The 15,278-nt window shown below is 43.2% G+C and overlaps 2 protein-coding genes across 4 annotated transcripts; both read right to left on the bottom strand.

Annotated features, from left to right (window-relative positions):
* Positions 1-3,103: 3,103 nt before the first annotated feature.
* On the bottom strand, positions 3,104-8,040 carry LOC147465593 (uncharacterized). Its single transcript, XM_086495117.1, has 2 exons — positions 7,966-8,040; positions 3,104-7,693 (listed from the first exon to the last, which is right to left on the bottom strand). The coding sequence occupies exons 1-2, from the start codon at positions 8,038-8,040 to the stop codon at positions 7,070-7,072; spliced, it is 699 nt and encodes a 232-aa protein (XP_086351243.1). The 3' UTR covers positions 3,104-7,069.
* A 1,693-nt stretch (positions 8,041-9,733) lies between these two features.
* Positions 9,734-14,957, bottom strand: LOC147465592 (polyadenylate-binding protein 2-like). 3 transcript variants are annotated; one of them, XM_086520756.1, is made up of 10 exons: positions 14,274-14,957; positions 13,254-13,372; positions 12,492-13,154; positions 12,326-12,403; positions 12,156-12,233; positions 11,947-12,066; positions 11,321-11,473; positions 11,092-11,220; positions 10,850-10,897; positions 9,734-10,301 (listed from the first exon to the last, which is right to left on the bottom strand). In XM_086520756.1, exons 1-10 carry the CDS (start codon positions 14,485-14,487, stop codon positions 10,062-10,064), a joined length of 1,842 nt encoding a protein of 613 aa, XP_086376882.1. In that variant the 5' UTR covers positions 14,488-14,957; the 3' UTR covers positions 9,734-10,061. The 3 variants fall into 3 exon arrangements, with proteins under 3 accessions (XP_086376882.1, XP_086376888.1, XP_086376893.1); XM_086520762.1 differs by having other exon boundaries at positions 10,850-10,894; XM_086520767.1 differs by lacking the exon at positions 10,850-10,897 and having other exon boundaries at positions 14,274-14,956.
* Between the last annotated feature and the right edge of the window lie 321 nt (positions 14,958-15,278).

Raw genomic sequence — 15,278 nt, 5'->3', positions numbered from 1 at the left:
CACGTCCGGGTGCCGCTAGAATTGCCTCCGCCTATGGCCTCAGCTTGTTGGGCGTAATTCCAAGTCGAGCCGCCAATTCAAGTGAAAAGAAGTTGGCCTTGGCTCCTCCATCAAAGAAAATGAGGGCTTCCTGATCTTTCACTTTGCCCCAAGTGTGGCAAAGTTTTGTACTTTCATTCATCTGATTCGGGTCGGGCCCCACGAAATGTGGTACCCGTTCTGCTTTCATCTTTCCTTTTCTTCCGCACTCGGCTGCAGTTCTATAACGCTCAAGTTTATATTCCGGTGGTCCTTTGGTTCATCTTCTGTTCGAGAGTTCTTGTCCATCTCTATCTGCGAGTACAAGTTCCGCTTTTCTGCACTCGTCTGTCCTTTTGGCTTTCCTCCCTACCTGAGAGGAGAAGCAATGGCCACACGCCATCTCGAGTAAATCTTATCAATCGGGTAATTCTTAAGGTGTTTCGCCAAACTCAGGTCCCTGGAGTACTTAATCTGTTCACACATATACCAATCTGCAATTGATGTTTGTACTCCATTCTGGCAAACTTGTCCTTCGATAAATAAATAAATAAATAAATAAATTTTCCCAAATCTTCATTCTTTTTCTTCAGTTCTTGCGTCGGACTTTCAACTTTTCTTTGCCTTTCCACTGAGAGGTGTCATCTCTGTCAGATTCTCCACGAGGACCCATGTGTAATCTGGGATTTTGTATGGCTTTATGCCTTGTAAGACAGAGAGGTGAAGACGGGAGCGTTTCTGATGCGCGATGTATGAATGGTGGGAGTGACTAACAAGTCCAGGGTCGAGACACGAAGATTCTTTCACAAAAAAGGATCGGATCCTCCGTAGAAGAAGAATCTTTCTGTGCTCTGATACCACTATAACAAACTTGGACACCCCAAGTCAAGATTCTTCTGCGACACAACTGAGATTCACTTTAAAACAGTTCACAAAAGACGACACGGCCCGGTGTAGTTCCGTGCCAAGAGGTATTGGCCCCAAAGACTAGCGCCCCTTTCGGTATTTCTTTTAATATTAATCTGTGTGCAAAGCACAAGAGAGTCCGGGGGTACTCACTCTCAGACTCCGCGTCCAGATGCTCTCAAGAGTGAGTCCCAAAGGACTTATTTATTCTTACGAAGGATGCCCCAAAGCAGAGCCCCAAAATCAGTTAAAAATAAAAGCAATTGATCTTCAAAAGCTTCTCAACTCAAATGCGAGTAGCGCGATTTGCGGAAGTCCGTACTGTCAGCGTAAATCACGGAATTCGGTACGCTGCTACGTGAGCATGTCAGCGCATTTTGCGACAACCGTACAGTGTCACATCAACTTGTCGACGCAATTCTCGGGCTACTACCACGTCAGCAGGGTGTGTGAGTGTGTCCGAGGGCCTGCCATGTCACCAATTTGTGACAGATATTCCATACGGGATGGCTACTTGATGAAGAAAACGATGTTGTACGTCACACAGCCGTTGAGGGAAAAGGTTTTGATTGTGTGCCATTGTCCACTTTCCACGGGTCACCCGGGATCGACACCACCCTGAAAAGTGTGGAGCGTTACTTCTTTCGGCCGAGACTCAAGAAGGATGTGGACAACTTTGTTCACAGTTGTTTAGTATGTCAAAAGGTCAAGTTTGACGGGCATATGGCACAGGGATTACTACAACCTTTACCTATCCTGCCCGTCGCGCTACCGTCCAAAGGCCATCATGCCCACCCTAAGTTTTCGGGAGATAAAAAATGAAATCCATTGCAATACTTTTCCCATCAACAGATTCAGTAAGCAGACTCACTGCTCTGCAGTATAGAAGACAGTTAAGCCCGATCCTTTGGCGAAACCGTTAAAATATATGGCACGTCTGAGTCCATTGTCTCGAACAAAGATCCCTGGTCTACTAGTTGTTTTGGACGACAATCTGGGAGAACATTGGCACGTGGTTGTAGTTCTCTTCCTCGTTCCACACAAAACAGATGGGCAATTCGAAAAAGCCAATTCAATGGTTTTAAATTTGTTGAAGTCTTCTTCTTCTTCTTTGCCCTTGGTGGAGTTTGCCTACAACGACACACGGGGAAGACGCCATTTGAAGTGTTTGAGGGTGCTAAGAAGCTTCTTCAATTTCTACGCACCTAAGACAAGATTTGTTTGAAGCAGTTTTTTTTTTTTAAAGTCTAGAAGGCATGGTGATCTACTCTGTTGTTACGCAGAGAAACACATGCAATGTGGTTAAAATTCTTTTTTTTCACGTCAACTTGGATATTAGATGAATATGCAAGAGATGTCTTCATGCCTTGGCATCACTTGCAAATGACTGAGAAAGATACATTGGATGACTACTGCCAGAGGTTTTGAAATACTTGTCGAAGATTCTATTTGAAAGGTCAGATTGAGCGGTTTTGCTATGATTTGCTAAAGAAATTCAAGACTATGCTTTAAACCAGAAGTCTGAACGACATAAGAAGGCAGCACATCGACATCGTCGCGATTTGAACTCTTATGTTTTGCGAAGGCACGCCTAAGAAAACGAAAGAAAAAGGAGCGGCTTTTCCAAAGCCTAGCATGAGATATTATGGCCCTTTCCAGATTAAAGAAAAAATAAATGATGTCTTCTTTAGACTCGAGCTGCCCGATACTTGGAAGATTCACAATGCAGTCCATGTGAGTCTCTTGAAACCTTTTGAAGGTGATGTGTCAGTTAATGGAGATCCTGATGAGCAACCCAAAGTGGAGGAAAGCGAGAAGATACTCGTTCTAGAACAGATTTTGGCACACAAGGAAAGAAAGATGAAAGGTAAAGTGATTCCGTGGTTGTTGGTTAAATTCAAGAACTATCCCGCATTGGATGTGAACTGGATGGAGGAGGACCTAGCAGATACTCCTCAGATTTTGGAACTTTACCTTGAAGCATTCGGTTTAGCATAGTCTACTCCGATAGAACCCCGAATTCAGCAAGGGTGAATCTAGTGCAACGGGTTTGCACAAGAGGGGAGTCACTCCGCTCCTTTGTCAACGGATTACCCCGATTTTGAATAAAGGCACTGATATCCCCTTTGGGTTTCAAGGATACTAATGGGCTGACCAGTATTCTGCTGTATGACTTTATGACAAGGAATTCCCAAAAATAAATATAATTGATTTGTACTCTCTCATTTGATTGGTTTGAGTGCAGAAACTGAAAGACAAAATGACTACAAAATTTCGGTCTCATAAATCTCTATACACATGATTGCAATAACGATTAGTTAATCGCGGATCAGTGAGGTCCGGAATGGATCTAGATGCGATTACTAAATACGTTGCTGATGGTCATGGTCTGAGATATGGGATGACTTTTTTTGTGATTCGTCATGTGATGTCCTGTATGTCCTGTGATGTGACTGTCGTTTTGTACAAGTGCTAGATGTGTCGTGTCTAGTGCGTCAGTACTAACAGTTGGTGTCTACTGAGATAATTTATGGCCTCTGTCTGTTTTTGCAGGCGTAATCGAGGATAATTACAATTCTTCCGAGAGGGGGTATGTCACAAACAAATGACGTGGCAGTGCCCGGACACACACATGATGACGTGGCTGACAGTACAAATCTCCGCAAAGTGCGTTGACTGGCTCACGTGGCAACTGTACGGAATCCCGTAATTTACGATGGCTTGCTGACGTGGCAATGCATACAGATTTCTTGATTTTACGCTGGCGTGGCAGTTGTACGAAATTCTGCTTTTAGCGTTGGCTGCTTTTCCTGTTAGAGTTTGAGGCAGTTAATTTTGGGACAGTTTGCTTTTGAGTTTGAAAGCATTTAGGGCTCTACTTTTAGCATCCCTTGTAACCTTTATAATGAACCCAAGGGGGCTCACTCTGCAGAGCATCTGGACGCAGAGTCTGAGAGCGAGCACCCGCGGGCAGTTGTACTTTGCTCAAAGATTTAATATAAAAGAAATACTGAAAGGGGCGCCGGTCTTTGGGGCCAATATCTCTAGGCACAGAACTCCACCATGCCGTGTCGACTTCGACTCTCTCTCTCTCTCTCTCATTAAAGTTGAATGATTATGAAGTTTTTGTCTGTGTGTTGCTATTGATTTCTCGGTTTAAGTGTCCAAGTCGGTTACAGCTAGAACGGCCTCAAAGCTTGGCCATGCTCAAATGGTGATTTTGGGTGTGTCCTTTATCCGCCATGTCGGTGGCGATTCTCTTTGGAGAAGGTGTTGCTTCTAAGGCCAAGTTGGCTCGGTGCTGAGTTGAGGAGGGCAAGCAACGGCTCGAGCTTTGCAGCACGATGGCAAGCATTGTTGCAAGTCAGCAAGCTGGAGCAAGAAGTGACGTTGAGCTGGAGCAGGCCAAAGACGAGCCGGGGCGGCTAATGGCAGGCAACGTTGGCATGGCGAGCAGGGTGCACTGGACTGGCGGGCAGGGCTGTTGGGTGTTAAACCCCCCTCCGCTGGAGGCCGCCCTGCGCCCATAGGAGGACGAAACCCTAGCTGTGGAAGAGAGAGAGAGAGAGAAAAATGAAATGAAATGTTATATTAACGTCTTCAGAAGGCCAGAATGACCTATGAGACCAAAGAGTTACAATGTGGTGGATCCTCTATGCACTATTGCTCACGGCAAGGTCATCTTCCACATCACATCTAAAGAACTTGCCTCTGTGCATGTATGATAAACTCGAAATGCAAACACACTCTCAGACAAAGCTGATTGACAGAGGTTACAAGTTCTTGCTAGCTCTTTAAATATAACATGCAAAAGTACAGGCCATACCTTCTCTCAGCTTCTAGCAGTTGTGCAGATGATCAAGCAATGTACAAATAAACGAACGGCAATGAAATTTCCCATACACAGGCCATACACGAGCAAAGCAGATTTCAGTAATTTCTCAAGAATGCAGTTGTTTTTTAAGAAGGAGATTTTGTTTCCTGTTCTAATTTATTGTATTAGGACTTCTAGATTTTGGTCCTTCGCAGCATATCTCAGGAGTGTATACTTCCTAGTAATATGGGATCTCCACTGCATGTGTATGCATTCTTGGACATCAACAAACCGTCAGGTCTTATGGACATTCAGAAAGGTTCAAGAGACTCCGAAGTGATATCGAAATCTGTCGCCTCTATAATCCAGGAAAATGCTGCCCAGGAAGATGAAGTGAATCGGAGTCTCTTGAACCTTTTTGAATGTCCATAAGAACAAGTTGATCCAACCAGCATTTTCCTGCATTATAGAGGCGACAGATTTGGATAAAGGATAAGCAAATTCTGGCTTGGAATAAGAGAGCACTTTCAGTATCCCAACCTCTTCCTGGCTTGAAGCGCGATACAAATATCGATACTGAAGACAACAGACCAAATTGTTTGTGTGCCAACTATATGTGCAGGATCTTTTCAATGCCATCTACATTGCAAACCTCTGCTGTCACCCATTTCTTCCCAGCTTACGGCCGAGAGAGGATTTTCCGCACAAAAGATGCCATCTCCTAAAGTGAAGCTTGCTTTGCAGCACAAGCTTAAGTCGGGATGCAGCAGAGAGATACCAGTGCCTCTAGCCATCAGCAGCTCCGAGATAACATAATTGAAGCCCTAGCGCAGACTGCTATCTTGGAGGAAGAAAACAAACTGCTAAAAACAAAACAAGGGAAGCGAGAAGATGACGTGCTAATGCTTCCTTTGAAGCCCAGAAAAGACTACTTACCACAGTTGCTAACAAGCTAAAAAGTACTTGGGACACTGCATTGGAGGAGCAAGATGAGCAAAAATTCCCACCGTGAATTGCTTGTGTTGGACCGGTCAGCCCTTGCAACTACAAGCACCGCTGGTCAGCCATCTAGCACTGCACCTCTAACATAAAGAAGTCTGGGACCAGCTATCTCCGAAGACACTACAAAAACTTGAAGAAGAGCTGCAGAAAAAACCCGAAACTCTCCAAAAGAATTGAAAATGGCCAATGAGAATTTGACGCCAACCCAAGAATACATAGACCTGGTCCAAGACAAGTACCCAACAATCACTTCCGGCCACACTCGCAAAGCACGAGGGGACATGATAAGAGAAAACCAGCAACTCGCGGACTCCTTGCAGAATGCATCGAATAGCATTCAGTCACACACCACTAGAAGCTTCAGTTTTATAAGACTGCCAGACGTGTGCTGAACAGTGAGCTGATACGCCTCAATCGGCCAATGTCAAGCTTCTTTAGAGAGCAAGAAGAACTAAAGAAAGCAATACGGGAAGAACCTCTTCCCCCAGACAACAATACTCAGGGCTACTGCATGCTAAAGGACCCGGACATATGTATCGGTGCCCGACACGAATAGCAGCCGCACCCCGATGGAGCACAAGGATGGAACAAGACCTCTGGCAGGTGCAGAAGAAGTATTAAAAAACATCATTTACGGAAACATGTCATCACCCCCTGGCCGGAGTAAAGATGTTTGATCAGATTTAATTTCATGCAGAGCCGGAGTTTAGCTATTGTCCCTCAGACCACCAACCCACACACATAGCACTCATGCTTAACTTACACAGTTATGCTCAGAAAGAGAAGAAGACCAGCACATGAGAATGACCAGGTACTTGATTCACAATAGTTGTAGTGCGGTGTTTGGATTGTACCCTGCCCTGCCTAAGCCTATCCTGAGCTTGAAACGGATACACATGACACACACGGTATCGCCATGAAATCAGGCTGACCTTGAAACGGATGAAGTCTACCCTGCTGCAGCTCGCACTTATCATATACACACATAATCTCTCTCTCTCTCTCTCTCTCTCTCTCTCTCTCTCTGCTTGTACAAGCAGGCAGAGAGAGAGAGAGAGAGAGAGAGAGAGAGAGAGAGAGAGAGGCCTTCCCCAGCGACACACTCATTAGTGCAATTAATCCCTTTCTCCCTCTCGCTATGACCTGCAGCTGCTGCGCAACATATCCACCTCGCCCAGTGGACCCAACAAAAATAGCAACTCCCATCCATGCCGTCCACCCAAAATAGCAATCCCATCCATGCAATCCACCTGAAAAACTCACCCAATTTTGGGTTTTAAATTAGGATGAGCCAAGAAGTTTGCGAATAAGGTATCACATGTGGTGGTTTCATTTGGTTTGGGTTGGCATGCGAATGTTCAGTTCTAGGACAATTCGTGCCTCTAGTTCTCTTTTGTTGGCACTGCCGGTAAGGCAGGGTCTACCAGGGAGGAATTTTGCTACACTGTTTTGTAAATAAAAAGGAGAACACCGATTCTCCTCATGCAATCTGCGGTCTAGCTTTGGAACTCCAGTTCGGTGTATGGCGGCGCATGAGCATGCCAAAGGTGTGCAATCCGAGCCTCTCTCTCTCTCTCTCTGTCTCTCTCTCTCTCTCTCTCTCTCCCCAGTTCGCGCCATTTTGAGCAGAACTGCAATAGCAACAAGAGCAGACGAAGGTGGAGCAGGTTTGTAGAACTGCAGGGAAGTGTGGTAGTCTCTTCCTACATAGCAAAGGCCATAGACAACAAGTTTCTGCCGCAAAGCCTTGCAGAATGCACGAGAAAAGGAGTGGGAGAGGGAAGAGGAGGTGGTGGGGGCTGGAGGAGCGTGGAAGGGAATGGAAGCAGGGGAGGAGGGGAAAAGTGAGGGAGAAGAGTGAGGCATGCTGAGATGGTGCAAGGGGAGAAGAGTGGAAGCAAGCTGAGATGCTGCAAGGGGGGAGGAATATTCCAAACAATATAATTTTTTTAACTAAGAGCCGGTAGGGGCTAGTACACATCTCCCCCCTGTCCTCTCCCTCTAAAAATCCACGTCATCCCCTGCACCTCGCCCTGCTTCCTCTCGTTATGTCACACCTGCACGAGGTGACACAGACAGAGACTTGCTTCCTCTCGTTAACGTCTCCCTTTACCGTCTTCCTCGCCAACACCTTGTGCACAAACAATGAGCTCTCTCTCTGGTGCACTCCTCCCAGCACATCCTCTTTATATAGAGAGGGACAAGTCGGCAACCGCCCGCGCCACCTTTCGGTTTCCAGTGAGAGAGAGCTCTAGCACATCTAGCCGGCCAGCCACTTTCCAGCCATTAAAAGATCCCATGGAATATTAGCCGGCCGACCGGTAATCTTGAGCACAACTGCTCCAAGTGATTGATGCCCAACCCTTTTTTTGAGCATAGTTCGTGATGATTGGTTGGGAGGGATGACCTCACTATTGTTGGGAGAGGTGGGGGCGTGGGCTAAAACGGCCAGTCAAAAAAAGCATAGGACACGCAATTCCTCGCCCTTGCACAATTCCTTTTGGTTGGCCGGCCACACCAATTGTGCTTGTGCTAAGAGTTTGTGAGCGTTTGAGTCGCCTTTCAAAAGAGAGACCAAGAACCACGTGCCACAGAGAGAGAGAGAGAGAGAGAGAGAGAGAGAGAGAGACCCACAAAGGGTTTCAACTTGAAAGGGGACATTAGTTATATGTCCCTCCTCCCTCACCACCACCAACTTCTACATAGAAATAGTAAAATGTGACTTACTCAATCCAACACCCTAAGAGGACTCCCCCATAAACCCTCTAAATCAAACTTTAAGAAAAGGCCCTTTCAGATGTTAAGGGCCCTATAAAAATTCCTTTGTGTGCCCATAAGCCCTTCAACAAACAAGTTTCCAATAGTTTGCACCCGTGAAATTGGGAGGAAACTCTCTCTTTTTGACTTGTTAACCTTCTATACCAAGTTATAAAGGCGTTTCTCAAGTGTAAGAGAAAGACCCCTTACATTTTCAGTGGGACATTTTAGGTGAAAGTGTGAAGGCATATGAGGCCCGGATTTTTATTTCTCAAGGGCCCCTTAATAGCACCTTTGGAGGGTCTATGGGGGAGCCCTCTACGCTTGAAACAGCTTTGAAAAAACGAAACCGACCAAAGCGTTGAAGATGCTCCTCTTGATTCTACAAACCATTATGCAAAGTTGGCATGAAAGGGGAGATGTCTACATATCAGAATACGTAGACATGAGTTGAAGTAAAGTCCTAAAATTCAGTGACATGAGGCTCATCAAGGCCTGGGGCTCCTCAATGAAAGGAACCATTCACAAACAAAAAGAAAGATATACATCTCTCTCCTTATTTTCTAAGGCATGCCAAAATCCAATGTAGGCTCTATAGCATTTCATATCCCCCAACTAACCATCAAACAACCATTCACACATCTGCACATTCCTTATGCGCTATTGAGTGCATCACGAAGTAAACATTTGATTACACAATCAATTAAGACCATTCTTATTCATCACAATTATTCATAGCAACAGAGGAACAGTTGTGCTTGACAGTTGTTGATCATAGAAGAAGAAGAATAAGAAGAAAGTTCTAACGTCGTAGGAAACTATCCCAAGAGACCTTAAAGATCTAGCCGACGAGGAGAGAGAGGAATAATGATTCCCATGTTAAGGTCATTCCCCCCTTGCAAATATCATTACTTAAAACGGTGACCGAAGCAAATTGTTAAACCTCCACAACAGAATAGAGTTTAGCTGCCAAGTTTTGACTCAAGTAGATTTTTGGCTTATTAGTGTCAGTTCACTCATACACATTACATGTAAACTGAAGCTAATAAAAAACACAGTACTGATAACATTGACCACAGAGAGAGACAAATGAAAAGGCCCACCAATTTATTGACCATGAATAAGTCGCAATCAAACAGGCCTCTTGAGCAAACAAGACGACACCTTGGTATGCAAAAGGGCGTTGTCAAGAAGAGAGTAAATGTTTCATTACAAAATCAAATTGCAACTTCTTCATCAAGAACCACAAAACATTTACTCAAATATTCGATGAAATACTCAAAATGTTCCATGAAAAGTCAGAATATTCACCCCCCCAAAAAATATCAAAAATACCCGAATGTTCTATGAAATGTCAGAATACCTTGCTTGCATGACAAGGTTCTGCTGTTCACTTTGCCATAAAACAATATATGGGTCTGCAAAATCACCTACTATACACCAACTCTTGACCCTGTTCATCTCTTAACATGGCAATGGCCAGTCGTGATAAAGAATCCTATCTACGATACAAAATCATGACAACACCCAAAATTTTGCCCCAGCCGCCGAGGCTTCTCGTACACTATCTTTCTGGTGCCTTATTGAGAGACAAATTGGCCATATCCACACTTGGAGGCATTGTATTAGCTTGAGCCATTCTCAGTACTTCCATTGCTTCACTCACTCTGGCTTTCAACACCTCTCTGGAGTTGATCAATCGCGAAACTTCCTGCTGACCCAACTCCAGCAGCATCCCTGTGACTTTCCCAGCACGCTCGCGTTCAAGCTGCTCCACTAATGGATACAACTGCTCTCCTAGCACCTGCATATTAACAAGGTGGAGGCTCATTTTGGCATTCTAAAGCAAAGGTATGTCAAATGATGCTCTTAAATGAAGGTATTAGTTACAAACTAAAAAACAAAGAAGATTTCAATGCTTCAGATACAAGGGTAGGTCCAGGAAGTAAAATAAATACGCATGCCCATCTCCATTCTTCGCTAACGCTTGTTTTAAAAAGCCAAAAGTTGCAATCAACTCCAAAATAATATAGACATAGTTGGGAAGTTCAAAACAGACACGACCATAAAAATTCAAGAAGATACTTTTAGAAAAAGGAAAAATATCACATTACAAAACATGTCGAAATAAATCTAGAAACACGTGAACATTATCAGGGTCACGTCACAAAAAAAAGGGAGAACTCACAGATAACAAAACCTGTCATATAAATCTAAAAAGGAGCCAAATTTTTTCACAAAATCAATATCAAGAACCAAGTCACAAACCAGGAGTGATGAGGTGTTATGAAAGGGAAATTGACAAACAGCATCTATATATTAAGCAGCAATAATGAGTGTGCCACAACATACTTGTAAATTCGTCACACAATCAATCGTACGACCTTTTTGTCCTTCCTGCTAAACAACCTTTACTTGTAAGTTACAAAACATCCCCACAAAAGGCTCTCAAATACATACAGTAAAAACCAGGCAAGATATCTTACAAAATGGTAAAAATAGCCGAGATGATGGAACATCCAGTAGTAACAGACATTGAAAAAGTAAAGACTATCTACAACTAGAACTTGACAAGAAAGCTATCAGAATGTTACCGCTCGCTGTAGTTCTATACTGGAGGATGCTAGCGAATTAGTCTCTGTGACACCAAATTCAAGATTATCTACGTCAGAGTGGTATCGAGCTGACTGAGAGTATCGGCGATTATTACTCCGAGATGTTGCCTACCCACGACAAAAAACACAATGGACATGCATGTAAGCACCAAGACACACAAATCACAATTAACTTGGATTAAGTCAAGTATGTAGATAACATAGCAACCTGTTGCTGGGCCGTCATAGGACCACCCACACCCCTCCTCCCCATTCTTGGACCTTGAAAACCTGGCCCCACAGACATGAAGTAATTTGGCAAGTGTATTCCTCCAGTCCCCATACCAGGCATCACAGGCTGCTGATAATTGAACCCGTTTGCCTGCCAACAAAATAAAAAGTTATCATCACATGAGTCACAACAAAAGCTTTAGTATGCAGTACATAGAAACATCCTGTGCAGTTCAAGAAACAAATCATGATCCTCATGTGTAACGCATATCTGTTGCTTTGAGTGCTGTTAATTTTACCACAAGATATCACATATAACCTATCTCACTCCAACCCCCCTTGCCCCCTTGGACTCCACTGTTAACAATAAATAGTAAGCATCACTCCCGCAATATATAAGAGCCTTGCCATTGCAGATCTTTTACACTTGTATCAAGAGAATGTTTTCGCTTCTTTCAAGTCCGTTATTTTATGATCGAAAGCTTAAAAATCTCATAATCTGGGCTCCAATTCCCTCACGTTAAACCAAAGACCCCCTTCTCCCACAACACTGGGCTACAAAGACAATAACCCTTCATTCAAAATGAAGCCATAGAAGCCAAAACAAGACAGCCTCCTCCATACCTGTTGCGGCATCAACCCAGGGAGCGGCTGGCCATAAAAAAACTGTTGGCCCAGTACAGCTCCAGGATGGTACATAGGAGGGGGGCTGATACGTGGTCCGCTCACAATTCCATCTCTAACCTATTGAAATAAGTTCTCAACTCTTACGTTAACATTGAAACTCAATTTTGTTGTCCACAAAGATACAACACAACTACAAGATAGCTTGCCTGCCTATCATCCTTCCGTTGCGCCTTGGCAACAAATAAAGCTTTGCTCCCAAGCTTCACCCCATTCATCTCTGCTATCTGACAAAACGAACATTCAAGTCACTTATGAGCATTCAGTCCGGCCTCAAGTACAGCAAATCTCATTAACCACTGTAAGAATGCTCACTTACAGCTTTCTGGGCTTCTTCTGGTGAAGAATACGTCACAAACCCAATACCTCTACTATTCCCCTCAGGAGTTTTAATTATCTGCAAGCCACATTGTAAACACGTAATCCACCAATGAAGCATCTCAAACTTAACAAGCGACACAAAACATAGCACACTGCCAGCTTACCTTAGTTGAAACAACGTGTCCATGAGCTGAGAACCACTCCTTCAATGTCCTTTCATCAACAGTACTGTCCAAGTGTTTAACATAGACATTGACATCTTTCAGCTTTTCCAGCCTGTCTCGTGCAATAAGCTCATGTTGTTCTTTAAGTGCCAGTTCCCTCTCTGACTTCTTTTGCGCTCGACATACATACCACTCTTTTTCATCTATTGTTTTGCCATTAAGGCCCTCAACTGCCCTAACAGCATCATCAGAATTCTCAAAATTTACAAATCCAAAACCCTTCGAATCTCCATTTGTATCTCTCATCACAACAGCACTGGTGATTGCACCATATTCTCCAAAGATTCTGTAAAGATCTTCATCGGTTGTGGTATCCGTGAAATGCTTCACATACACATTATTAAACTTGGTTGTAGAGGTGGTTGCTTCACGTTCTCGCTCCTCTTTTTTCATGAAAGGCCCTACAAAGATCTGTCTATCAAACATCATCATACCATTTGCATTTTGGATAGCGCTCTCTGCTGCTTCCTCTTGGTCAAACTGCACAAAACCATATCCCTTGGACTCTCCAGCCTCATTCGTGGCAACTCGACATGAAAGTATTGGACCATATCCAGAGAATGTATCGTGCAAATTCTTGTTGTCCACAAGTGGGTCAAGATTCTACAATATACAAAACCATTATTTTGAGAGAGAGAGAGAGAGAGAGAGAGAGAGAGAGTGCCAAAATGAGGAGGACAGCAAAACAAAGTTTGGGCTTACTTTAACAAAAATGTTAGCTGCTCCGCTTTTTCTCTGCGTAGGATCAGGGTTTAGAAACATTATGCGCATTTGCTTTCCACGCAATGTTGAGTAGTTTAATGACTTGTGTGCCTCTTGAGCTGCAAGACGCAGGCATCGACAGTTGAAGTATACTAAAATGAACATGACAGCTGGCAAGCTTGTTAACAATGCAATAGTAATCTGCTATTACTTTCACCAATTGATTCTTTGACATGAATGCAAGTCTGATGCACTGTGCTAAATGGAAAGAACACACAAGAGTACCAAGGCCTTCAGCCAAATCATAAAAGCTCAGTAAACCTCAAATAAGAGTTAAACAGGGCTACTTCCCTAACTAAAGATTTTGGTCGCTAAGATTTTAACAAAGATTGGTATGTACAGTAAGCATATGTCTTTTTCAAATATGCTACGTAGTCTCAAATGTTTCTTGCCATGGTATGCCATATGAATTAGACAATTCCAATCATAATTTTTCCTCCTGAGAAACTGTAGATAAGACATATCTTATCATTGTCATATTGCAACATACAAGCATCTAAATAGTCTCACTAATAAACCCGAAACAGAAAAACAAAATGAAAAAATAGCTAACAACTAAAAATTTGAGATTACCTAACTACTCTTAAGACTTGAGCTCTAAAAAACAACTAATTCAGATCTCTATTAATATTTGTACTCCTTTCATCGCAATGGTGAACAGATCAAACATCTGTCTCATATTTTGTGCTCATATAAGGACAACGCTGTGAACCAAATTGAAAAAAAGTGTGAAAAACTCATTCTCAAATTAAGAGCTGAGGATGAATGGCAGAAAATTTTCTTGTAACCATTCTAAGGATAAAGTTGAAAGAACAGCTAATAATAAATGAGACACGCTGAATAAAGTTTGAACGTATTAATGTGAATGCATGATGAACAAATATTGAAAATGCCACAAGTGAAAAATAATGCAGAAATTTTGAGGGATTTAGCGATGCATAGAAGATAAAATTTGCTTACCAAATTCAGGCCGAGTGTAATTGACATAAGCATATGGAGAACTCGTGGGTGAATTACGATTCACGCGTATGGACACCACTTGCCCTGCTTGACTGAACAGTTCGAACAACTCTTCTTCTTTAACAGACAAATCCAAATCTCCCACATACAAGGAGCTTTGACTTGGCAACGATGGAACGATGGGATTAGCAGGCTCTTGTTCGATTTGTTCCATTGGTGAGCGCTTTCTGTGAGCGGAATGGACTTGAACAAATAGCAGATACAAAGTTTACTTGTCCCTAAACGCAGACCTGAAGTTGGAAAGGGTGATGAAAACAAGGGTTCCTTCGATACAAAGAGAATTCCTGCGAACTGCAGGGAAAACAAGGCGGAAAAACAGATCCTTCCGCAAAATTGGTGCTGCAATGAATGGGCAAGGATGGAGTAAAATACACGGCGAGAAATAGGTAGGGTTTTGTTCTGCAAGGGAGAAATGAAAGAAGGGTTTTTTTTTGGCGACGACGGAAGTGAAGGACAATGGCGTTTTTCTGGGGGAGATGAAACCAAGAACTGCGCGGTGGCGAGAGGAGAAGAGGTTTTTCTGTTTCTGTGTTAATTGGGGGACGGCGATGGAGCACGCAAGGAGGGGATCTGATGGGAGGCAGCCAAGGTGACCTGCAACTCCGGCTTCTGCGAGAGTTTACTTCCGGGTTTTATACCGACAGGAAGTTGTCAAAGTCACAAGTTACACCTGTTTAACGATGAGTGAAGGACTTCCACTTGAAGAGCTCTTATATCAAATTCCGACTCAATTTCAACTAATCCGATAATTTTGTTGCAATTTTCGTACTCAAAAGTACTAAAAGTTTTAATCCAATACCTAGGTTTAACCATATACACATTTTTAATTTATCATTGGATATTTTTTTTTAGTTAGAAGAAAATAAAATCTATAATTTTTCCTCACTAGCTTTCCATAGTCTTGCACCTAAAAAATTGGCAACATTTACGTTAGACAAGAAACTC

Source organism: Adiantum capillus-veneris, chromosome 1 (genome assembly GCF_014529385.1).
Source record: "Adiantum capillus-veneris isolate H3 chromosome 1, ASM1452938v2, whole genome shotgun sequence".
Lineage (NCBI taxonomy): Eukaryota > Viridiplantae > Streptophyta > Polypodiopsida > Polypodiales > Pteridaceae > Adiantum > Adiantum capillus-veneris.
The sequence above is the reverse complement of the archived record's forward strand: the minus strand, read 5'-3'. Positions and strand labels throughout refer to the sequence as shown.

Bases quoted from the DNA above. Each gene is read 5' to 3' on its own strand.
- LOC147465593 (XM_086495117.1), bottom strand. From the start codon at position 8,040: ATGGGATCTTTTAATGGCTGGAAAGTGGCTGGCCGGCTAGATGTGCTA. The intron at 7,694-7,965 runs GTGGCGCGGGCG...ACCGGCTCTTAG, and splicing joins CTCTCACTGGAAACCGAAAG to TTAAAAAAATTATATTGTTT.
- LOC147465592 (XM_086520756.1), bottom strand. From the start codon at position 14,487: ATGGAACAAATCGAACAAGAGCCTGCTAATCCCATCGTTCCATCGTTG. The intron at 13,155-13,253 runs GTAAGCCCAAAC...TGTATATTGTAG, and splicing joins CAGCTAACATTTTTGTTAAA to AATCTTGACCCACTTGTGGA. The intron at 11,221-11,320 runs GTTGCTATGTTA...TGTCGTGGGTAG, and splicing joins CTATGACGGCCCAGCAACAG to GCAACATCTCGGAGTAATAA.